Raw genomic sequence first — 25,228 nt, 5'->3', positions numbered from 1 at the left:
GCCTATTCCTAATGCTGCCCTCAGCCTCAAAGCCCATCTCCCTCACAGGGCGTGGCAAACACCATCCCTGGAGGAGGGGCTGAGAAATACCAGTGCCAGACTAAAATATGATACAATCACATGGGCAGAAGAAATTAGGCCACTTACAGAGCCCAGGCAATGGAAAACAGTAGCAATGGCACACTGCTAAAACCAGGGAGGCCATTCAAAGAATGAGTCCTCCCCAGGAGAGCTCAGTGAGAGCGGCCACTTGGATGCAGCAGCAGCCGCCGCAGCTTAAAGCTCACACGATCAGGCTCTCCATATTCTCCTGTGGCCTTAAGAGAAAGAACCAAAGTGTGCAGAAGCTGGAAGCGTGGGGACGCACCAAGGAACAAGACGCTTGATAAAACCTAAAGAGGAGACGGGACAAGTGTTCGGTTTTTCTTTTAATTATTTACCAGATAAAAAAGAAAAAAATAGTGATTGTTTCTCTTCACCCCCAACATTTCCGTTTACCAAGGTCGAGTTGGAGAGAAATTCATTGAACAACGATTTGTGCTCCTGGCCTGGAGCAAATTCTTCTCCTCTGCTCTACGCCACCTCAGGCAGCAGGGACAGGGCAAAGGGCTCCAGGCAGAAATCCTGGTGGCTGGGCAGCAGAGTGGCAGTGTGGCGATCGTTTCTTCTCGCCATTGCCAGAGCATTCAGACCCTTTCCCGTCTGTCCCCCTACCCCAAGGCCCCCAGTCCCTCAAACGAGGCAGGGAGTGGGGACTGCAGGAAGCAGGACAGGTGCACGGGTGGCCTGGGCAGCTCCCCACAGATCTGGCAGAGGGGACAACCCCTGCTTCTATTGCACATCCTGGCTCAGCCCCCCTGCCCCGAGCAGTAGGCCACAAAGTGAAACACTTTCCAAATTCAGAGAGCCCGGTGCTGTGTGCCAGGCTCAAGGAGGGGAGGTGTGTTGTTGTGTGGCTTGTTCTGGAAGATAGATATGTATTTTTAAGTTACTCCATGACGGGGCCAAGGCAACAATTTTGCCTCTTTAGAAAAGCATAAGGGGTCTGGACATCTCAGGGTCCTGTAGTGACTGGGCCTCTTCCCAGGCGAGTGCAGAAGCCTCGGAAGAAGCCTTTCCCCCACCGGCGGACCTCCTGCTCCATCAGATGAAGAGGCAGCGCCCACCGGCCACACCAGCCCCTCCGGACTGTCACGACTCTGGGCCACTTGGGGCGACCTCTTTCTCTGAACACCTGGAGAATTCTGTCAAATGACCCTGGAGAAAAACCTTTTATACTACATGTTTTTCCATAAAATGGCAGCTAAGTCCCCTCAAATAAAACCTTGAAGTATTTCATTCTCATTCTTACCAGTGAAATCAAGTGGGACAGGAATAAGCTATTTAACTGACATTAGCGACAGGATAAACCCCTCTAAAAAACCGCAGGGGGAAGTGGGAACTGATTCAGATTTGGCAAAGCTGCAAATCTTTCCCCTTCATGGGCTGGAACGAAGCTGGTGGGTGAAGACAAACCTAAGTGTGCCAATGGCAAGAACTGCAGGCTATGAAATGACAGGTCAGACACAGGACTGTATAAATCGTGGCACTATAAAGATGAGAAGGCAGGTCCATGATACAGCTGGGAGCAAGCCTTTGGAGCATCGCTTCCAGAAATTCTATCTGTCCTGTAGTAAGTAGTAGCATCCAGATAAAATCAGTGGTTCTCCTTTCTCCTCTTCCAAACACATTCTGAGAGTTTCTTGTTTAAATAACTATGTACACACCCAGCAAGCCTGGTCTCTCTTTTACATGAGGGTCCTTCACTTGAGGGTCCTACAATGGCTTTAGAGTCGGTTCCAATTGCCTTTTCGGAGATTTACTGCTTGGGACCAAACCTGCAAGGCAAAGAAATGACTGAACACTATAACAGGAAAATCTTGAAGATGAAGGCATTCCAGTGATTAAGAGACTGAGTCTTAATATAAACAACCCTCAACTCCCTACAGGGCTCTGGTACTCTGGCAAATGGAGTAATTGGGCTTGGGCCCATCAACTCTGTCAGCCAGAAGGCCACATGCCCTCCAGAGGCCTTGGAAAACAGCTCCATACCTCCCTCTGATAAGGACAGTTTCTCAAGTTCAGCTTCAAGTTCAGCATCTGAGATCCTAGGGTTAGGCACACTGTTGGTAAAATGCCTATTGCGGGGGTTGTCAGGCAGATCCAAAGGTTCTTTGGTGGTATCCTGAAGGAGGATGTCCAATTCCTTCTCCAGTTCTTCACTGTCAAAATCTGGAAAGAAAAGACAACATAAAGATGCATAAACTCCAGGGAGAAATGCATTAATGAGTACAGGACTGAGGTTACCAAAACCCGCTTAGCTTTACAAAAGATGCCAGGCCTCCTTGCAGATTAAAAAAAAGTCCCGGAAGTCAGGAGGGTAGCTTCAAGCAGAGATGTTTCTTCCACACTCCAAGCTAAGTCACCAAGGAGGTGTATTCTGTTAACACCATGGACCTGACCCTGATTCCCACTGCCCTTAAGGAGGATCCTCCAGTCAGAAGCCTTGTGAATGAGGAATGCCGCAGCACAGATGGGTCATGAGCACAGCTGTCGAGGAGGAAATGGCAATTCCCTGACTGCTCCCGCAGATGAGCCCCAGGGAGGGCAGGCTAGGAGAGGCCTGCCTGCACCCGGAAAAGCAAATCTACTGTCAAACTCATCACAGCACAGGGAAGCGAAGTCTTCCAGGATGAAAGGAAGAAACACTCACCTTGGGCCGGGTGTGGTGGCTCACACCTGTAACCCCAGCACTTTGGGAGGCCGAGGCGGGTGGATCACGAGGTCAGGAGTTCCAGACCAGCCTGACCAACAGGTGAAACCCCATCTCTACTAAAAATACAAAAATTAGCCAGGCGTGGTGGCGGGCGCCTATAATCCCAGCTACTCAGGAGGCTGAGGCAGGAGAATCACTTGAACCTAGGAGGCGGAGGTTGCAGCGAGCCGAGAATGCGTCACTGCACTCCAGCCTAGGTGACAGAGTGAGACTCCATCTAAAAAAAAAAAATGAATAAAAATAAAAATAACCACCTTGTCCACTCACCTAAGCCATTTGTTACCCCACCAGCCAGAGTCTGAGAAACTTCATCCTGGGTGTCACAGAGCTGTAAGAGACAAGTGCAAAGCCTTGAGCTGGGCATGGTGGCTCTGAGCATCTCAGTCTTTGGTGGAAAATATCTAGGGTTACAAAGCAATCCTGCCCCAAGTGAGAATCAAGGAAAGCTTTCTCAAGTTCACAAGGTCACAAGTCAAGTTTCGTTAAAGAGGATGTGCAATGAAGTCAAATCTGTCCTCTGTCACCTCCTTCTCTGTGTGTCCCTCCCTGGCCCCTTTCTGTACCTCTTGGATCTGATCCACGAGGCTCTCTGCCTTCTCCACTGTGACATCCTTCATGGAGAGTTTGAGTGCTCCTACCCCAGCCTGGTAGGCGTTAAAAACCTAAAGACAAAGCAAAGCTATCAGTGCAAATGACAGACATTTGGCAAAATACATACAATATTGTTTCAACTCCAAAAGGCAGCTTTGGGGTTTTTTTTTGGCACCCAAGCTCAATTTACCCTATACCCACCGAGGCCAAACCTCCTGACTGGAAAGGCAAAGGCAACCCCAGCCACATCCCGAAAGAACCCAGGGATCCTCCAAACAGCCAAGCCGAAGCTGCAAGTGACCAACACACACGGAGAGACCAGCCAAGTGCTGGAGTAGAGGGGAGTGACTACCATCTGATCTGTCTGGGAGGCATAGATCCGGTCCAGGATGCCTTGAACAGTGTCCAGCTTGGCATGCAAGGCCTCGATGCGCTTCTCTGTCCGTTGCTTGGCCTTGAGAGACCTCAGTGCCTGGAGGCATGGAGACTTAGGTCAGTGCTGAACTGGGCGAGCCAAAGGGCAAGAGGAAGACAGCCCTTCCCAGACACTAAGGATGTCCCAGCTTTCTTCCCTCCCGTCTGTAAAATAAGCTGTGGTGCCTGGGCCCCCTGCAGACTCTACCCCCCTCAAAACCCCAGCAAGCTGCTCTCTGAACTGCTGGGCATTGCTCCAGGCCTGCCTGGGGCACTGCTATGGGTCTGGAGGAGATAAGAACTCACCAGCTGCTTCTTTCCTGCTCGGCATGCCCGGCGGGCTTCTTCTTTACACCTGGAAACAAAGGGACAGATAAGATTACTGTGCCACAGGATGGGAGTGGCAGGGTCCCAAAGGGTCCCTGAGAGCAGCACTCAGTTAAGGTGGTTTTAAATCTGAAGACTAAACCCAATACCCAGTGGCAAGAAAACTGATGCTGACGGCAAAAACTCTTGTGGCAAGTCTGTTGACAGTCTGTTGTGGCAGGCTCAAGCAGGCTGACTGAGGATAAGCTTTTTCAACCCACAGGGACAGAACATGCAAACAGGGCACATTATACACATCTTCCTGTTTTGGGGAGACAGGGAAGGAACTGTTAACACCAACAATGACCTCGGACATATCCTCTGCCTCCCAACAAGGCTAGACTTTCCCACCTGGAAGACAGACTTCAATGTCTGTGTTCTCCTGCCAGAGGGTGTGTCTTTATTAGGGATTCCTTGTACAGTCATGCAGGGGGAAGGGCAGGGGAAGAGCCCCTCAGAAAGACCTCTGCAAAGGCAGGGACCTATCTTGTCCACGGCTGTATCCCCAGTCCCTAAGACAATGCCTGGCTCAATAAATATTAGTTGAATGGACACTGGCAAGGAAGAGCATAAACATAACATTCACAGTCATGGTCTGTGGGGGAAGCATTAAGACTCACATTTTCAGCTGGGCACAGTGGCTCACCCCAGTAATCCCAGCACTTTGGGAGGCTGAGGTGGGGGGCTTGTTTGCGCCGAGGAGTGTGAGACCAGCCTGGGCAACATGGTGAGACCCCATCTCAACAAAAAATTAAAAAATTAGCCAGGCATGGTGGTGCACACTTGTGGTCCCAGCTACTCAGGAGGCTAAGGCGGGAAGATTGCTTGAGCTCAGGAGTTAGACTGCAGTGAGCTAAGATCATGTCACTGCTCTCCAGCCTAGGGGACAGTGCAAGACCCTGTCTCAATTGAGGGAAAAAAAAAAAAAAAAAAAAAGGCCGGGCACGGTGGCTCACGCCTGTAATCCCAGCACTTTGGGAGGCCGAGGTGGGCAGATCACGAGGTCAGGAGATTCAGACCATCCTGGCTAACACAGTGAAACCCCATCTCTACTAGAAATATAAAAAATTCGCCAGGCGTGGTGGCGGGTGCCTGTAGTACCAGCTACTCGGGAGGCTGGCGCAGGAAAATGGCGTGAACCCGGGAGGCGGAGCTTGCAGTGAGCCGAGATCGCGCCACTGCACTCCAGCCCGGGCGACAGAGCGAGACTCCGTCTCAAAAAAAAAAAAAAAAAGAGGCCTCATTTTTTTTTCTCTTTTGTGATATTCTGTGCTTTCCATGATTTCTGCATTGAGCAGTGAGTACTTTTGTAATTAGCTTAAAAAAAAAAAAAAACCACCTATTTTTTAAAAGCCCACATATACTAACATTTTGCTGGCTCTGGGGGCCAGCGACAGTGGGGAGGAGGCTCAGTTCAGGGTTAAAAGTTACCTCTCTGCTTCCTGGGATAAGGACTCCACTTTGCGTGAGAGAAGCTGTTCACTCTGCATCAGCTGGTACACCCCAACATCTACGTCATTGACTGGAGAGACCTTGGCATGTGGCCCTCGGGCAAACTTCACAATCTGAGGGACAGGGAGAAATTACTACTGCTGCTACCACAAAGGCTGAGAAATTCCCAACCAGGAGTGCTGGTGGTGGGCATATGAGAACAGCAGGCCCCCCTTATCCATGGGGGATATGTTCCAGTGAATGGAATCCCCTGTGGAGGTCTGAACCCTCAGAGAATACTGAACCCTATACATATAGCTATGTAAACATTCTTCCTTCTTCACAATTTTTCCTATAGAAGATTCATTCTTACTGTAGATCCTAGCAAACTCAGCAAATGATATTTGGTCTTCCTTATTTGGTCCAGAACTTTTACCTTTTCACTTAAAGGAAGCGCTTGACGGCTTCTCTTTGGTAAATCTGGACTGCCAGCACCACTGCTCTTGTGCTTTGGGGCCACTATTAAGTATAATAGGCCAGGCACGGTGGTTTACACCTGTAATCCTAGCACTTTGGGAGGCGGAGGCAGGCAGATCACTTGAGGTCAGGAGTTCACGACAGCCTGGCTAACTGGTGAAACCCCTTCTCTACTAAAAATACAAAAATTAGCCAGGGGCCATGGCGCATGCCTATAATTCCAGCTACTCGGGAGGCTGAGGCAGAAGAATCGCTTGAACCCGGGAGGCGGAGGCTGCAGTGAGCTCAGATTGCGCCATTGCTGGGCGACAGAGCAAGACTCCATCTCAAAAAAAAAAAAAAAAAAAAAGTACAATAAGGGTGGCTTGAACACAACCACTGCAATGTCGTGACAGTCAATCTGATCACTGAGACGACTCCTAAGTGACTCAGGCGGGGAGATGCTGGACAAAGCAGGGATGCGCATACAGGCGGGATACTACAAGGTCCCATCACGCTGCTCAGAACAGTGCACATCTGAAATCTATGGAACTGTTAATGTTTGGAATTTTCCACTTAGTATTTTTGGACCGTGGTTGACGGCAGGTTACCGAAACTCTGGAAACCAAAATCTGAGATAAGGGCTCACTACTCTATGTACTTAATCAATCACTGCTGAGTCAGTGAATGAACAGATGAGCCTCCATACCTTCTCCCCGTTCTGCTCGAGGACTGTGACCCTCTTCTCCTTCTGCAGCTGCAGCAACACCAAGTAGAAGGTCCTCTCATCTGGGCAGGAGTTAGCACAGAGGGTGCTGAGCTCTGACAGGGCCACCACAGGGTGGGAGGAGAGGGGCGAGTTCTGATACAGACGATACACCTCCTCAGCCTTTTCCTGTGGGAAAGGCAACATTGGCTGACAGGCCCTGGCCACTGCCATGGGATGCAGGGACCCTGACCCTGAGTTTCAAAACCGTGATCACACAAGGCAAGCACCCGGGAATCCCAACCCCATCCTCCCCAAAGTAGCGGCTTTTCAAAAAGGAGGAAGGATCTGTGTTTTTAAGCCTTGGAGGAAAGTTTGGTGACTCCATATGAAATGAGGCACATGAGATGCTGGGAGCCAGCTCTGCGCTGCACGCCCATCGGGGATTTTACACTCCTGCCTCTCACTGGCCTGTGGTTTCCCAAGGGAAGACTGAGGAGGTGAGGTGAGGTAGAACAGCTGTGAACGAGAGCTGAGGCCTGATTTCCAGCCTAGCCTGGGTGACCTTGGGCCAGTCACAGCCTCACTAGTCCTCAGTATCACTCTCTGAAGAGGGTGGATGAAATGATATCTAATTCCCTTCCAATTGTAGTCTCTCCATTTTCCTGCCAATTGGCTATACTGCAAACACAAACATTACTGAGTCTGTAAAAAGCCTTAAGGGAAAAGGGCCAGGCATGGCAGCTCATGCCTGTAATCCCAGCACTCTGGGAGGCTGATCACCTGAGGTCAGGATCACCTGAGGTCAGGACTTCGAGACCAGCCTGGCCAACATGGCAAAACCCTGTCTTTACTAAAAATACAAAAAAAAAAAGCTGGATGTGATGGCGGGCACCTGTAATCCCAGCTACTTGGGAGGCTGAGGCAGGAGAATCACTTGAACCTGGGAGGCGGAGGTTGCAGTGAGCCGAGATCGCGCCACTGCACTCCAGCCTGGGCAACAAGAGCAAAACTCTGTCTCAAACAGAACAAAACAAAACAAAAAACAAAGAAAAGTACATAATAAACAGATGGGATAAGATTAGTGACAAGAGTAAGAAATATAAGTTCCAAGAAATAATGTCACCATTTCGCTCATACATGGAAATTACTACCAGAAACAAGAAAGACTGAGGTGTCCATGGGATGCTATGAAAATATAGGGAAGGACTGCCTGGGGATTCAGGATTTCTTGAAAAAAAAAAAAAAAAAGTTGAGCAGAATTCTGAAGAGTGAGCAAGTTCCTAGGTGAAGAGGTGAAACGGGTATCTCGGGAAGAGAGAGGAACATGAGCATAGAAGGGTGGGTCAATGCGGCACGTGTACAAATGTAGAGGGGAAAGGAGAGAGAGGAGAAGCACTCCTATATTATAGAAAGTGTAATATCTTATGATGATCCTTTGTTCTGTAGATGGTGGGTGGTCACTGAAGGAAACTGACATGGCTAGATTAACAGAAAGCTAACTGCCAATTGGGAGAGGATGGATTGTAGAGTTAAGATTAGAGGCAAGGAGACCATTTACACAAGAGATTATGTGGGTCTGGACAACAGGCTATTTGAATAATAAACATAGAAAGAGGAGTGGTGGAGACAAAATTCAGAAGAGAACACTGGTAACTGGATATAGGGTTGGAGGAAAAAGTCTAGTGGAAAGTCACTATGGATTGAGTGACTGGTGGATGTGATGCTATTAATAGGAAAAAATTCAGGAGGAAAAGCCTAGTTTAAAGTAAAGACAAAATATCCCATCTTGGTTATGATGTTTTAAGATGTCTGAGAGAAGCCAGGCACGGTGGCTCACGCCTCTAATCCCAGCACTTTGTGAGGCCGAGGTGGGTGGATCACCTGAGATCAGGAGTTTGAGACCAGCCTGGCCAACAGGGTGAAACCCCGTCTCCACTAAAAAAAATACAAAAAATTAGCTGGCCATGGTGGCAGCGCCTGTGATCCCAGCTACTTGAGAGGCTGAGGCAGGAGAATCGCTTGAACCCAGGAGGTGGAGGTTGCAGTGAGCCAACATTGTGCCACTGCACTACAGCCTGGGCAACAGAGCGAGACTCTGTCTATAAATAAATACATAAATAAGATGTCTGAGCGATATCCAAGATTATGTATACAACATATCAGTGGATATACAAATCTGAAACTCAAAGGAGACTGCAGGACAGCGATACAATGTTGAAAGTCCTCAGCATATCCACAGCAAAGATCCCAAGGACATTCAGGGAGGAAAGTAATAAGCTGAAGGAAGACCACTGTTTAGGAAGTGAAGGAAGCCACAAAAGAGAGACAGAAGGACTGCTTTGGGGGAACCAAGGAGAACTTGCAGCGTCATGTAAACAAATTCAAGGAAATTGGACATTTCAAGAAGTGACTCGTCAACAGTGCCAAAGGGTAGAAAAGAGCCTAATAAGACACAGACATCGAGTTTTCATTGATTTGACTGCCCTACCAGATATGCAACCACTGCAGTAACCGCACAGTAACCACACACAAATAAATTAATGTTACACGACATCAAGAAAAGATACTGAGACAACTGGCTATCCATTTGGAAGAAAATAGAGCTTTTCCCCACCACATACACAAAAATAAGTATTGAAGGAAATGTAAACGGAAAAAATTAAAGTACAAAGTAATAAGTTAAGCTTGAGTCAGAAGATGCCTTCCTAAACAAGACCTGAAATTCAATAGCCATACAGAAAAGTCTGAGAGATCTGACTACAGAAATATGAAACCTTCTATAGGGTAAAAGACATCATAAATAAAAATTAAGCAAGCAACAGACTGAGAAACAATATTTACATCCTTAATACTAAATACATTATATATATCTATCTCTAACACATAAAGAATACAGATTAACATAAAAGATAACACAATAAGGCCAGGCGCGGTGGCTCACACCTGTAATCCCAGCACTTTGGGAGGCCAAGGCGGGTGGATCACGAGGTCAGGAGATCGAGACCATCCTGGCTAACATGGTGAAACCCCATCTCTACTAAAAATACAAAAAATTAGCCGGGCGTGGTGGCGGCACCTGTAGTCCCAACTGCTCGGAAGGCTGAAGCAGGAGAATGGCGTGAACCCGAAAGGCGGAGCTCGCAGTGAGCGGAGATCGTGCCACTGCACTCCAGCCTGGGTGACAAACTCCATCTCAAAAAAAAAAAAAGATAACACAATACAAAACAGGAAAGGATATAAACAGACAATTCACAGAAGGAGATATGTAAATGGCTAGTACATAGGTGAAAAAAATGCTCAATTCACAAACAGGACGTATCATTTTTTTTTTCCCAATAAGTTGGTAAGATTTAAAAGACTGATGTCATCCAGTGCTGACAAGGATGTGGGGAGACTGGACTCCCTAATACAGTCTTGATGAAAGTGCAACTTATTACAAACTTTTGAAAAGTAGTTTGGCAATTTTTGTTAAAATTGAAAAGGCACATATGCATTTCGGAAAAATCAATTCCATAAAAATAAAGGGAGAAGTACATAGATCTCTGCACAAGTGGCATTTTTTTGTAATGGAAAAATGGAGAGAGAAATTGGAATGATTGAAATGTCCATCTGCGGAGCACCTGTTGCATAAATTGTGGCATATCGATAGATTATCATGCAGGCATCAAAAAGAATCGAGTAAATCCATACTGTGTAGGGCCTGGAAAGAGGCACCTGATATAATGCAATGGAAAGAAAACAAAGCAGGGTGCACACCAATTCCATTTCTAGAAAAAAATGGAGTGATGTGTACACGTGTCTGTGCGTGTGTATTCACTCACTCAACAGGTATTTATTGACTGTCTACCAGGTATCAGGCACTGCTCCCAGGGTCCCAGGGCCCATGGCACTGTTCCCTTCTAGTAGGAAAGACAGACAAGAAACAAGTGAATAAGATTTTCAGGAAGAACTGGAGTTGACAAAGCCATTAAGGAAACATAAATCTGTAAACATACACACTCACGCACTCTCACACAAATGGGAAGAGAGTACCCAAAGAGAGAAAAGTTGGATGAACAGAAAGAAAACTTTTATTTCTTTGTATTTTTTTTAAATAACAAAATAATGGACAATTTTTGCTTTTTTGTATTTTTCAGTACCATCCAAAAGTAAAAAGTTACTGGCTGTTTCTCTGTCTGGACTTGGGAAAAAAAATTTACCTCAACAGCAGGCTTTCTTTGTTTGCCAGTACAAACCTCATCTGTGGGGATCCATGGGTTTACCTCTCCTCTGCCCCAGGCTGCAGGACAATGTGAGATGAGAGAAAGACCGCAGAGAGGTCCTGAGCTTGGCCCAGAACCACCCAAACCATCCTGCAGTCTTTGCGGGGACCCTGACTGAGCCCTGGAGACCAGGCCACTGGGCAGGGGAATAACTGCATGGGTGCGGGGAAGGGGTGCAGATGGAGCAGAGGGGCTGCCCTGAAGAAAATGTGGGCTGCTTAGTCAACAATCCTGGGAGACAGAGAGAGATTGGCAGATTTTGGAGACCTCTTCCTCAATCTGAGGCAGAGTGGGCTGGAGTCTCTCAAGGTGAGGAGAAATGGGTGCTTCTCTCGGGGTGAGGCGTGGGGATTCTGGGCTGGCTCCAGCTGTGAGAAGCCTCTAGGGCTATGCAAGGGCCCTGAGGTCAGGCTTGGTCTGTGAATTTCAAAAATAACTATTCTCTGCAGTGTCCTTTGGTCACCAGGTGCTCAGTCAACACACACACACACACACACACACACACACACACACACACACAGGCCCCTATCACCTCATCCACAGCAGTCTGGGTGGAGGGGGTGGTTGAAGCAGGTCTGCACCAGATGACAGAGTGAATGGGAGGTAGGAGGTGGTGACACAAAGGTCGGTTGAGAAGGAAACAGCAGTCACTAGGCAGGGCCCAGGTACCACAAAAGAGACAATCGGTGTTCGGAAAAGCATTGAGTGGGTTTGGGTTTACAGGCTGAGAGTGAGATGGAACATACCAGGCAAGAGGCCAGCCGATGGGACAAAGGGACAAGAGGGGCAGGGTAGACGCAGAGCAGACGAGAGGCAGAGGAAGGACACTACATTCTGAGCACAGGAGGAGGTGGGCTCTGAGGAGGTCAGGCTTGGGGTAAGAGGACAGAAAACTGTAGGCCGACTCAGGAATCCTGAGTCTACTTTCTCAGTGAAGTGCCCGCAGAGAGCAAAGAGGACACAGGATGGAATGAGCGTGTGAGGGGACAGAGAGAAAGAAAAATAAGGCTGTGGTGTGGCTCCGAGGGCCTCCCACAGCTGGGGACCATGAAGGGGACCGCAGTCTGATGACAGGTGATTTTCTCCAGCAGGGGTGGTAAACCCCATGTGGCTGATCGAGGGCTACGGATCTGCTGGGAGTCTCCTGGTGTGGACCAAAGGAGATGCAAAGGAGCTGAGGGTGTTGCTGAGGAAGGGAGTGGAGCAATGAGCCATGCGATCAAGGCTGTGGGAAAGGCAGGCCGGGAGGAGGCTGACTGACCAGGAGGCTAGGACGGGACCATGGCCCCAGTGGCCTCTTCGAGGGAGAAGAGCATGTGCAGCAGAAGGCAGGCCATCAGAAAGCTGGAAGGGGAAAGGGCACGGTCACAAAGTAGGAAAGTGGAGCTGAGTGGGCCAGTTTAGAGGTGGCAATGCTGAAAGCCACAAGGTCCTCAGGAATCCTGAGAAACTCTTGTCAGTAAACTACAGAAGGCAAAGCATTTCCTAAACTGCTGCTTAACATTAATCCCTACAGATACTAGAAAATAATCCACTGTTAACTGAAAATTCCGAGACAAAGGCTAACCCCTTGAAATGTACAAGTCCCACTAATGAATATATATACAAAGTGCAAGTACAAGGGAGAGCAGATAAACTCAGTTATCAACTCAGTAGCCATGTAAAAAAAGAGACGGTCTTTTTTCAAGAACGCACACAAGGGACGTGGAGGATGCTGTGATCACACCAGGTGACACCCAGACACCCCCTTCTGAGTACCCACCTTCAACAGCTCCACAGCGACAAGGACCTCCTCAGCTGGAACCTTATTATCTCCCAGCATGTTAGAAAGAGTCCACTTGAGAGGCTTCAGCAGGAAGACCCCAACCCCCCAGGAGATCCAGCTGCTGTCTACACTGGCCATGAAGTCTGACTCCCGCTGCAGCTCCCCTCGACTGCAGGGAAGAAAAAGAAGGGCGTGTAGTAGCACTTAATGCAATGTCCCATTCCAGTCTCCAGCTCCCCCTTTACCCTAAAAGAGGAATTTTATCATTATCATCACGACCATTTGTTAAGCACCTACGCTGTGCCAACGACACGCAGCATTGTTTATACTCCAGCTCTAAGCGTCACAACACTTCTGCATGGGAGGCGGTATTATGAGCATTTTAACGAATGAGAAAACTGAGGGACTCAGAAGGTAAGCAGAGAGGCCAAATCTACACCATGATAGGTCTGGAACCAAAAGGCAAGTGCTCCACTAAGACAACAGAAACACAGGCGGCTTCTGGGCCTTCGGTGAGATCTCCTTTTACAATTGGTGCTCAAAACAATAAAATGAAAATAAATCACTGTCAAGTGCAAGACATAAGAAAGAAAACAAAGATGTACAGAGAAGGACTTCTTGCTCTTCCAAGGCAAGGGTGAGGATACGATGTAACTATTTGGTGGTGCTGGTAACAGTAACAGCAGCTCAATTTATTAAATGCTTGCCGCGGGCCAGTCACTACGCTGAAGGCTATATAAGGAATATCTCTTCAAATCCTCACAATAAACCTAGGTACAATTATCATCACCATTTTAGAATTCGTCAAACTGATTGCTAAAGACAGCATAAAATTTGTGCAGGGCCACATAATTTAGCAAATGGCAGAGCCAGGATTCAGGCCTAGGCCAGCCGGCCCTCAAGCAAAAGCTGTTAACTATTAGGTTGGTGCAAAAGTAATTGTGATTTTTGACATTGCTTTTAATAGTAATACTATGCCACGTCGCCTCCGTGGAGAAGTATCACCCTCAGAAATTCTTCAGGACCCAGGCAAGCACCAGGAAGCTTCAGTGGAGCACCAGCAGTCAGGAGAAGAGACTTTAATACCACCATACAGGTATTAAAGTGTCTGAATTGGAAGTGGAAGATGATTCACTTCCAATACAGTAAGGAGGCCCATTCTGGTCTCATCCCTCACTGACTTCTTCAACTACTGTTTCTCCTGTTCCCTGCTTCAGGCATGAACGAAAACGGTTTCCACTGTATGCAATCTCAGAAAGCCTTGTTGGCCAGGTGCAGTGGCTCAACGCCTGTAATCCTAACACTTTGGGAGGCTGAGATGGGAGGATCGCTTGAGTCCAGGAGTTCGAGACCATCCTGGGCAATATCAATGTCCAGTCCAATGGGAAGGTACTGGAAACAAAAGTAGAGAAGGGAGATCTCTTAATCAGAAAGCGCAGCAAACTAAAAAAAAAAAAAAACCAACCAAACAAAAAACATCAGAGTTGACTTTCTCCTTCCCTCACTGAGAGAGGTATCACGCTAGGCTGGTCTTAGAATGATAAGTACACTGAAGTGCAAATGACTTATCCAAAGACCAGGGATCCAGTCCCGGTATCACCTTTAACTAGCTGTGTAACTCTGAGTAAGTCACTTGATCTCTCTGAAACTCAGTTTCCTCTTCTGTCTGCTGAGGATAATTCTATCACCTCACCACAAGACCGCTGAGTGGGTCAAATGGTGCATGCAAAGTATCTGCATGCTGGGAAGTACTGTACATGTATTAGTTATCAATGTTACCCTCAGATACCGCCAAAACCGCACCTGTCGCACACGTATCTCCTACAGACCTTTTAAGGGCACCCAGATACTCAGCAAAGCCCTCATTCTCCTTCACGTCCTCTCTGCTCCAAAAAGCCTGTGCCAAGGACAAGCCAGACGAATGAGCTGTGCCAGGGGTTGTTGGCAAGATGCCTAAAGGCCTCTTCCCCACGAATGCCCGCTTTTTAGCTCTAACCTTCCCTAGGTTAATGAATCCTATCTCTTAGACCTTCTGCTCCACGGGCCATTCAAATTTGGAGGCCCTTAGGAAACAACAACATAACGGGGTCCCAGTCCAGGCAAATCACTGTCACCTCTGTTAGGCTGGCTTCTCTGGAACTCATCTAATCGGACTATCCCCGCCCCCGAATCTTCCCCCAGATCCCCTCTTCCTCTCCCTCCAAGCCTCCCTAGCCCAGCCTCCTTATTTTCCTTCTTCGCCTTCTGAACACACACTGGATGCCTTCTCTGGGCCAGACACTGGGCTGGGCGCAGTGCGCTGTGCAGAGAACAGGACCAGGGCCCGGCCCTCCGAGAGCTGCCCCCGCCCGCCCTCGCGGCCCTGGCCCCAGCCCGCCCCTCACCGCAGCAGGTCCTGCAGCACCGTGGCCAGCCCCAGCGGGACGCTCCCCTTGCGCTGAAAGGCCTCCTGCAAGTCCCGCAGACGAAGGCGCACCACCCCCTGGCGGCGGCTGTGGCTCAGCACCAACGGCGCCCAGAAGCCCATCTTGCTGTCCCAGTCGGTGCTGTTCACCTCGCGACTCCTCTTGAAAGCGGAGAACAGGAAGGACATGCGCTCCTCGTCCTCCTCCCACTCGGGGGGCAGAAGGCCCGCCGGGTCTCCCCCGGCTGGGGCCTCGGCCTCCCGCTCCGGGGACCACATCGGAACCCCAGCCCCGGCAAGTCTGCGAACACAAGCCTGGCCCTGGTCCGCTTCCGCCCTCGTTCCCTCCCGGCTTCCGTTCCTCGACCACCTCTTTCTCGTTCACACGTCACCGCCGCCCTGAGCGTGAAATAAGTTCCATAAGTCTTCAAGGCGCATGCGTTGCGCTGCGCTCCGTCAGCCAGGAGGCAGGATGATGAAGTTCTTTTCAGAGAGACACCGAGCGCTTGCGCCGACCCCTCCTCCCACGGTCTTTGTGCGGAAAGAAAGGCTTGCGCCTGCGCGGCAGGTGGCTGCATCTTACGTCCCCTTCAAGATTCTGGAGTTCGGCAAAGCGTTGTACAGCGGCTTCTGACCTGTGGCTTCAGAAAATGGAACTGGGGAATAGCCGCAGAGGGGCGCCAGTGGTGCCCGGACCACCCGGATGGATCCGTGAATCTCTGTATAGAGGGAAATTTATATCAATGAATGCACAAACCAGAAAAGAAGAAAGATCTAAAATAACCTAAGATTCCACCTTGGGAATCTATAAGAAGAACAAATTAAGATCAAATTAAACAGAAGAGAAAAAATAATAAAAAGAGCAGAAATCAATGAAATTGAAAACAAACTCAAAAGATTATCAACAAAACCTAAAGCTGATTTTTTGAAAAGGTCAATGAAATTGATTAACCTCTAGCCTGGCTAACAAAGAGAAAAAACAAATACTCAATATCAGAAATGAAATAAGGGACATTACTGCAGATCCCATGGGCATGAAAATGATAATAAAGGAATACTATGAATAACTGTATGTCCACAAATTTGATAACCTAGACGAAATGGACACATTTCTTGAAAGCACACTCTGCCAAAACACACAAGAGGAAACAGACCACTTGAATATGTTTATATCTAATTAATTGAATCAATAATTAACAACATCCACACAGAAAGCATTAGGCCCAGATGGTTTCATTTGATAAGTTCTACCAAATATTTAAGAAAAAAGTTGTACCAGTTCTGTGCCATCTCTTTTATAAGATAGAAACAAAAGGAATACTTCCCAACTGATCCTATGAGGCAAGGATTACCCTAACGCCAAAACCACACAAAGACATTACAAGAAAGAAAAAACACAAAACAATATATCTTGTGAATATAGATGCAAAAATCATCAATAGAATGTTAGCAAATTGAAACCCACAATGTATCAAAAGAATTGTACACCAGGATAAAGTGGAATTTATTACAGCTAGGCAAGGCTAGTTCAATGTTCAAAAATCAATTAATATAATCCACCAACAGACTAAAGAAAAATCATATGATCATATTGCTAGATGCAGAAAAAGCATTTGACAAAATCCAACACCAGCTCATGATAAAAAGTCTCGGCACTCTAGGAATAGAGGGACACATCCTCCACTTGATAAAGAACATAAACAGGAAACTTACAGCCAACATAAGAATTAATGGTGAAAACCTAGATCGTTTTCCAGTGGAACCAGGAATAACACAAGAATGTCTGCTCACACCATTCCTAGTCAACACTGTACGGGAAATCCTAGCTAACACAGTTAGCCAAGAAAAAGAAATAAAAGTTGTACAGACTGAAGAGGAAGAAATAAAATGGTCTGTCTTTATAGAAGACGTAATTATCCATGCAGAAAATTATGAAAGAATTGCCAAATCGATGTCCTGGAACTAAGAGGCAATGAGAACAAGATTGCAGATACAAAGTTAATATATAAAAGTCAATTCCCATATACCTATAATGATCAAATGGAATATGAAATTTAAAATGCAATACCATTTACATTAGCACCCCCCTATAAAACTTAGGTATAAATCTAACACGGTATATACAAATTCTACATAAGGAAAACTACAAAATTCTGATGAAAGAAATCTGTGAAGGACTAAATAAATACAGAGGCATTTTATATTCATGGACAGGAAAACTCAATATTATCAATATATCAGTTCTTCCCAAATTGATCTGTAGATCCAGTGAAATCCCAGTGAAAATCATGGCTAGTTATTTTGTGGATATCAACAAACTAATTCTAAAGTTTATGTGGAAAGGCAAAAGACCCAGAAGAGCCAACACAATATTGAACAAATAAGTCAGAGGACGGATACAACCCAACTTCAAGAATTACTATAAATCAACAGTAATCAAGATAGTGTGGTATTGGTTAAAGAATAAACAAATAGATAAATGGAACAGAATAGGAATCCCAGAAATAGGCACATGTAAATACAGTCAACTGACCTTTCGAAAAAAGAAAGGCAATACAATGGTTCAAAGAGTCTTTTCAACAATGAGCACTGGAACAACTGTACACCTACATGCAAAAACAAAAACAAATCCAGGTACAGATCTTACACCATTCACAAAAGCCAACTCAAATGGATCATGGACTTAAATGTAAAAACACAAAACAATAAAACTCCTAGAAGACAAAACATCTAGATGACCTTGGGCATCATGATTACTTTTTAGATACAACACAAAAAGCATAATCCATGAAAGGAATAATTGATAAATTAGACATTATTATTATTATTATTATTATTATTATTTGCTTTCTGAAAGACACTGTGAAGAGAATGTGAAGATAAGCCACAGACTGGTAGAAACTATTTGCAAAAGACATCTCTGATAAAGGACTGTTACCCAAAACACACGAAGAACTCTTAAGACTCAAAAAAAAAGAAAAAGAATAACCCAGTTAAAACATGGATAAAAGATCTGAGCAGACCTCTCACCAAAGAAGATATACCAACGGCAAATAAGTATATGATAATATGCCCAACATCATATGTCATTGGGGAACAGCAAATTAGACAAGAATAGCATACTACTACACACCTATTAGAATGGTGAAAATCCAAAACACTGACCACACCAAATGCTGGTGAGGATGCAGAGCAACAGGAACTCTCTTTCATTGCTGGTGGAAATGCAAACTGGTACAGCTACCATAAGGTTGGCCAAGAGACAGGACGAGTATACTCAAAGTCAGGCAAGCAAGTTTATTGACCTGCCGGCCTGCTGCATAACAGTCAGAGGAGGCAGCCCAGGGTGTTTAAGATGAGGGACTTATATAGGGCTTTGAGGGCCTAGGGGCTTTCTGAGGTTAGTCTACATCCTGCAGTTGTTTGTCACTTCTTGCCCCACCTGGCTTAGAGTACCAGGATGTGGTTTGGCCTGGGGGTGGATACAGCTGTACCTAAGTTCTGGTAACTTGGAGTAGGGGCAGCATCTCAGAAGAAATAAGCTGCAGGGCATTTAGGGGAGGGGGCTTGCTGCGTTCTTCTGGGGACAGGTTGTCTCTAAGAGCTACTTTGGAAGACAGTTTGGTCGTTTTTCACAAAATTAAACATTCTCTTCCCATGCAAGTTTACTTATAGTTTAACTTTGAAACAAAGTATAACAGTCCTTTCCCAAAACAAAACTCCTTACTGCCTGTGGACTAGACTGCCTAGACTGCCACAAGATTAGAAGTTATGGTAATTTTACTAAATCAAGATGTAGCTATTTTCATTAAACCAATATCAATGTCTTATTTATTAATGGTTACATGAGCAGAGATCATTCTGTCTTGGGCTGGGTTTATAGCCTGTGCCAAATTTTGACACCTTATAGTATTTGGCAGGGTTAAGTATGAAATTGTTTGATTAATAAATGCAAATAAAAATGTATGCTGGCAATTCCTAAGACATTTCTAATATTACTTTACCAATAATTTTAAAGATAGCTTATTTATTAAAGATTTTACTTAAGTCACATAACTTGAAAAAGCATTTGACTAGTCTTTCCTTTTTCTAATAAAGTATTTGATGTAAATGCTTTTATTTTTTAAGACAATTAATTAGAGCTCTTTGATATATTTTCAGGAGTGCAACATTGTATACATAACACATAAATACATAGATGTATTAGGCATGCTGATAGAAGAAGTACATCTTACAGATTCATAAAAACCTTTTTTCTTTATCTTAGACTTTCAGATTCTTGATAACCTGTTTCACAATGCTAGGCAGTAGTCAGCTAAATAGTCTTAAATTTGCATATTAAAGGAAACAACTCAGGTGAAAGTCAGACAGCAAAATTTACGTTATAAGGTCTGAAGAGAAACTCTGGTGAGCTAGAGGGAAATTAAAACAGATTTAATTGCCAATTGAACATAAAATTATAGAAATTTATCACTGGATTGTATAAGGAGACCACTGTTATTTAGATAGGGACTACCAATTCTTTTTTACAGGATCTCTGAGCTCTGGGCAGAGCCCACACTGAATCCTGGGTCTCCAGAAAGGGAGAATTATTATGAGGCTAGACCACATGATGCTTTTACAGTGCACTTAAAACGTTTTTGTAAACAAAGCATTTCTAAGTGTCTAAACTATACTGTTTCTTAAAAACCCAAGAGTAGCCTCTGTTGCAATAACTATTTTAGTAAAAAAAAAAAAAAAATCGAGTGGAAACAGAATTGAGTCAATTGAGAACAAAAAAAGTTTTTGCTCAAAAAAAGACAAGGTCCTAGCAGAGAAAAACAAAAACAAAACCATGAAGGCCTTTTAAATACGAACATGCACTTATGCACACATACACATACACATACATTTTAAATATTAGCTTTTAATTAAGTTGACTTTTAACTATTGAGTGTCTTTAAAAATAAAAAATCTTGGGCTGGGTGCAGTGGCTCATGCCTGTAATCCCAGGACTTTGGGAGGCCCAGGCGGGCGGATCATGAGGTCAGGAGATGGAGACCATCATGGCTAACATGGTGAAACCCCGTCTCCACTAAAAATACAAAAATTAGCCGAGTGTGGTGGCACGCGCCTGTAGTCCCAGCTACTCAGGAGGCTGAGGCAGGAGAATCGCTTGAACCCGGGAGGCAGAGTTTGCAGTGAGCCAAGATCGTGCCACTGCACTCCAGCCTGGCGACAGAGCAAGACTCTGTCTCGAAAAAAAAAATTCAAAATTTTATTATTATATTTCAGCTAGGACAAATTGCTGCTATTTCAGAAGTACCAAGTATTGGTCCGGCGCGGTGGCTCACACCTGTAATCCCAGCACTTTGGGAGGCCGACGCTGGTGGATCACCTGAGCTCAGGAGTTCGAGACCAGCTTGACCAACATGGAGAAACCCCATCTCTACTAAGAAATACAAAAGGTGCATGCCTATAATCCCAGCTACTCGGGAGGCTGAGGCAGGAGAATTGCTTGAACCCGGGAGGCGGAGGTTACGGTGAGCTGAGACCACGCCATTGGACTCCAGCCTGGGCAACAAGAACGGAACTCTGTCTCAAAAAAAAAAAAAAAAAAAAAAAAAGGCAGAAGTACCAACTATCAAACCAGAAAGGACTTGATTTAGGAACCAAACTTAGGCTGTCATGAAGACAGGAGAAAAAAAAAGGCAGAACCTTAGCTATTGAACTGCAGAGTAGGGGGACAGCCATTGCTTTCAGTTTGGCCTGGTTAGCAAAAAGGAGGCTTTGTTATGTAAATAAAACCCCTTAAGTAATAAAAATAAAACATTTTTCTTGCCGGCCGGGTGCGGTGGCTCAAGCCAGTAATCCCAGCACTTTGGGAGGCCGAGGCAGGCAGATCACCAGGTCAGGAGATCCAGACCATCCTGGCTAACACGGTGAAACCCCGTCTCTACCAAAAAATACAAAAAAATTAGCCAGGCGTAGTGGCAGGTGCCTTAGTCCCAGCTACTCGGGAGGCTGAGCAGGAGAATGGCGTGAACCCGGGAGGCAGAGCTTGCAGTGAGCCGAGATCGCGCCACTGCACTCCAGCCCGGGCGACAGACAGCGACTCCGTCTCAAAAAAAAAACCAAAAAGTTTTTATTTATTTTTTTTCTTTTGTTGGCCGTTTTTCTCCCCTCACCATACCACCTTTTTTTGTGTATGGGAATTTAGCCACTTTAGAGGCCTTGTTCCCCATAATTTGGAACTTTCCTTCGGATTTGATTGAGTTGGATAGAGTTGGTCAAACCCCATGGGAGAAAGACTGAAACAACAAAAACAGAAACAAATAAACATCAACAACAACAAAAAAGTTAAGCAAAACAAACAATCTCACAACTTAACATAATTCCTGAGCACTCTAATGGTAAGGAGAAATAAAGACCAGCTGGTTTTTAATCTTAACTTTAGCCAAGATAAACCCCAATTCAGTTGCTTATCTAGGAATGGATCTCAGGCTGTAGACCACTCTCTACCATCCTAGAAGCAGAAAAACAAACAAAACAACAACAACAACAACAAACTCACCTTCCCTTTTGGAAGTGAGCTCAAACTCCATAAAGGAGTTACCTATCTTCCATCATCATGGAAGCAGGAAAACTTGCCTTTCTTGTTGGAAGCAAGTAAAACTCCAAAAAAAAAAAAAAGTTGTATAGCAAAATAAACTTTAGATTTCAACCAAATTGGGAAGATCAGTAATTCTCTTGGTGGGGCGGAGGGGTGAGGGGCGGGTTGCTCTCAGACCTCAGCAAATTGTCCCATAGGTTTGAGCCTTAAAGTAAGCTCATGCTGGTACCAAGCACCAATAGGTGCTTGTCAAATCTAGCTTGTCAGAGGCTAGATTTGTCAGAGGTGGGGAGCATTCCACTCAGAATCCCTTTATGGTTATTAAATACGGGCCCAGAATATCTGAGACAGGTCTCAGTTAATTTAGAAAGTTTATTTTGCTGGCCGGGCGCGGTGGCTCACGCCTGTAATCCCAGCACTTTGGGAGGCCAAGGTGGGCAGATCACCAGGTCAGGAGATCGAGACCATCCTGGCTAAGACGGTGAAACCACGTCTCTACTAAAAATACAAAAAATTAGCTGGGCATGGTGGCAGGTGCCTGTAGTCCCAGCTACTCGGGAGGCTGAGGCAGGAGAATGGCGTGAACCTGGGAGGCAGAGCTTGCAGTGAGCGGAGATCACACCACTGCACTCCAGCCTGGGCAACAGAGCAAGACTCCATCTCAAAAAAAAAAAAAAAAAAGGTTTATTTTGCAAAGCTGAAGACGTGTGCTCATGACACAGACTCAGGAAGGCCTGAGGACATGTGCCCAAGGAGGTCAGGGCACAGCTTGGTTTTACACATTTTAGGGAGACATGAGATATCAATCAATATATGTAAGAAGTACATTGGTTTGGTCTGGAAAGATAGGACAACTTGAAGCAAAGGCAGGAAAACTAAAAGCGGAAAAGGGATGTATTAGTCAGGGTTATCTTACAGGGATAGAACTAACAGGATATATATAAAGAGGAGTCTCTTAAGTATTAACTTACACGATCATAAGTCCCACAATAGGCTGTATGCAAGCTGAGGAGCAAGGAGTGTCAGTCCAAGTCCCAAAACTGAAGAACTTGGAGTCAGATGTTCATGTTCAAGGGCAGGAAGCAGCCAGCACAGGAGAAAGATGTAGGTTGGGAGGCTAGGCCCATCTCTCCTGTTCATGTTTTTCTGCCTGCTTTATATTCACTGGAAGCTGATTAGATTGTGCCCACCAGATTAAGGGTGGATCTGCCTTCCCCAGCCCACCGACTCAAATGTTAATCTCTTTTGGCAACACCCACACAGACACCCCCAGGATGAATACTTTGTATCCCTCAATCCAATCAAGTGGACAGGCAGTATTAATCATCACAGAGGGCTTCCAGGTCACAGATAGGTGAGAGATAAACGGTTGCATTTTTCTGAGTTTCCGATTAGCCTTTCCAAAGGAGACAATCAGATATGCATTTATCACAGTGAGCAGAGGGATAACTTTGAATAGAATGGGAGTCAGGTTTTGCCCTAAGCAGTTCCCAGCTTGAATTTTCACTTTAGCTTAGTGATTTTGGGGGCCCAAGATATTTTCCTTTCACAAAGGATACCCAAAAATGTGGAAGCGACTTCAGAAGTGGGTAACAGGCATAGGTTGAAACAGTTTGGAGGGCTCAGAAGAAGACAGGAAGATGTGGGAAAGTTTGGAACTTCCTAGGCACTTGTTGAATAACTTTGACCAAAATGCTGATAGTAATATATGGACAATGACGTCCAGGCTAAGGTGGTCTCAGATGGAGGTGAGAAACTTGATGGAACTGGAGTAAAGGTCACTCTTGCTATGCAAAGAGACTGGCATCATTTTGCCCCTGCCCTAGAGATTTGTGGAACTTTGAACTTGAGAGTCATGATTTAGGGTATCTGGAGGAAGAAATTTCTAAATGGCAAAGCATTCAAAAGGAAGTAGAGCATAAAAGTTTGGGAAATTTGCAGACTGACATTTCAATAGAAAAGAAAATCTCATTTTCTGAGGAGAAATTCAAGCTGGCTGCAGGAAGTTGCATAAGTAACGAGGAGCCAAATGTTAATCACCAAGACCATGGGGAAAATGTCTTCATGTCTGCAGGGCATATCAGAGATCTTCATGGCAGCCTCTCCCATCACAGACCTGGAGGCCTAGGAGGAAAAATTGGTTTCCTGGGCCAGGCCCAGGGTCCCCCTGCTGTTTGCAGCCTTAGGACTTGGTGCCCTGCAACCCAGCCACTCCAGCCATGACTAAAGGGGGCCAATGTACAGCATGGGTCATGGCTTCAGAGGGTGCAAGCCCCAATCCTTGCCAGCTTCCACATGGTGTTGGTCCTGCAGGTGTGCAGAAGACAAGAATTGAGGTTTGGAAACCTCCGCCTAGATTTCAGAGGATGTATGGAAATGCCTGGATGTCCAGGCAGAAGTGTGTTGCAGGGTGGAGTCCTCATGGAGAACCTCTGCTAGGGCAGTGCAGAAGGGAAATGTGGGGTCAGAGCTCCCATACAGAATCCCCACTGGGGTGCTGCATAGTGAATCTATGAGAAGAGAGCCACCATCCTTCAGACCCCAGAATGGTAGATCCACCAACAGCTTGCACTATGCAACTGGAAAAGCCACAGACACTCAACACCAGCTTGTGAAAGCAGCCAGGACAAGGGGGTGTACCCTGCAAAGCCACAGGGGCAGAGCTGCCCAAGGCCTTGGGAGCCCACCTCTTGCACCAGCATGACGTGGATGTGAGACATCAAGTCAAAGGAGATAATTTTGAAACTTTAAGGTTTAATGACAGCCCTACTGGATTTCGGACTTGCATGGGGCCTGTGGCACCTTTGTTTTGGCCAATGTCTCCCATTTGGAATGGGTGTATTTACTGAATGCCTATACCCCCTTGTATCTAGGAAGTAACTAGTTAGCTTTTAATTTTACAGACTCATAGGTGGAAGGAACTTAACTTGTCTCAGATGAGACTTTGGACTTGGACTTCTGATTTAGTGCTGAAATGAGTTAAGACTGTTGCCAGGGCATGATTATGTGTTTTGAAATGTGAGAACATGAAATTTGGGAGGGGCCAGCAGTGGAATGACATGGTTTAGCTGTGTCCCCACCCAAATCTCATCTTGATTTGTAATGAGAGGTAGTTTAATCATGGGGGTGGTTACCCTCATGCTGTTCTCATGATGATGAGTAAGTTCTCATGAGATCTGATGGTTTATAAAGGGCTTTTCCCCCTCTTTGCTCTGCACTTCTCCTTGCCTGCTGCCATATAAAATGTGCCTTTGCTTCTCCTTTGCCTTCTGCCATGATTGCAAGGTCTCCTCAGCCATGTGGAACTGTGAGTCAATTAAACCTCTTTACTTTATAAATTATCCCATCTTGGGTATGTCTTTATTAGCAGCATGAGAACAGACTAATACAAATGGTTTAGCACCATCCCATGGTGATAAGTGA

The 25,228-nt window shown here is 45.9% G+C and overlaps 1 protein-coding gene across 3 annotated transcripts; it reads right to left on the bottom strand.

Moving 5' to 3' along the window:
- Positions 1–410: 410 nt before the first annotated feature.
- Positions 411–18,340, bottom strand: CHMP7 (charged multivesicular body protein 7). Of its 3 annotated transcripts, XM_008977217.6 has the most exons (10): positions 15,194–18,340; positions 12,807–12,978; positions 6,783–6,968; positions 5,618–5,751; positions 4,127–4,175; positions 3,759–3,878; positions 3,379–3,477; positions 3,083–3,143; positions 2,092–2,271; positions 411–1,877 (listed from the first exon to the last, which is right to left on the bottom strand). In XM_008977217.6, the coding sequence occupies exons 1-10, from the start codon at positions 15,490–15,492 to the stop codon at positions 1,816–1,818; spliced, it is 1,362 nt and encodes a 453-aa protein (XP_008975465.1). In that variant the 5' UTR covers positions 15,493–18,340; the 3' UTR covers positions 411–1,815. The 3 variants fall into 3 exon arrangements, with proteins under 3 accessions (XP_008975465.1, XP_063463229.1, XP_034821728.1); XM_063607159.1 differs by having other exon boundaries at positions 411–2,271; positions 15,194–15,662; XM_034965837.3 differs by lacking the exon at positions 3,083–3,143 and having other exon boundaries at positions 15,194–15,588.
- Between the last annotated feature and the right edge of the window lie 6,888 nt (positions 18,341–25,228).

Source organism: Pan paniscus, chromosome 7, assembly GCF_029289425.2.
Source record: "Pan paniscus chromosome 7, NHGRI_mPanPan1-v2.0_pri, whole genome shotgun sequence".
Taxonomy (NCBI): Eukaryota; Metazoa; Chordata; class Mammalia; order Primates; family Hominidae; genus Pan; species Pan paniscus.
This window is presented reverse-complemented; position numbering and strand designations above follow the sequence as displayed.

Excerpts from the sequence above, each read along its gene's own strand:
- CHMP7 (XM_063607159.1), bottom strand. The coding sequence starts at position 15,492 with ATGTGGTCCCCGGAGCGGGAGGCCGAGGCCCCAGCCGGGGGAGACCCG. Across the intron at positions 6,969-12,806 it reads TCGCTGTGGAGCTGTTGAAG|GAAAAGGCTGAGGAGGTGTA; the intron begins GTGGGTACTCAG and ends CCTTTCCCACAG. Across the intron at positions 4,176-5,617 it reads TTATCCCAGGAAGCAGAGAG|GTGTAAAGAAGAAGCCCGCC; the intron begins GTAACTTTTAAC and ends CTTTGTTTCCAG.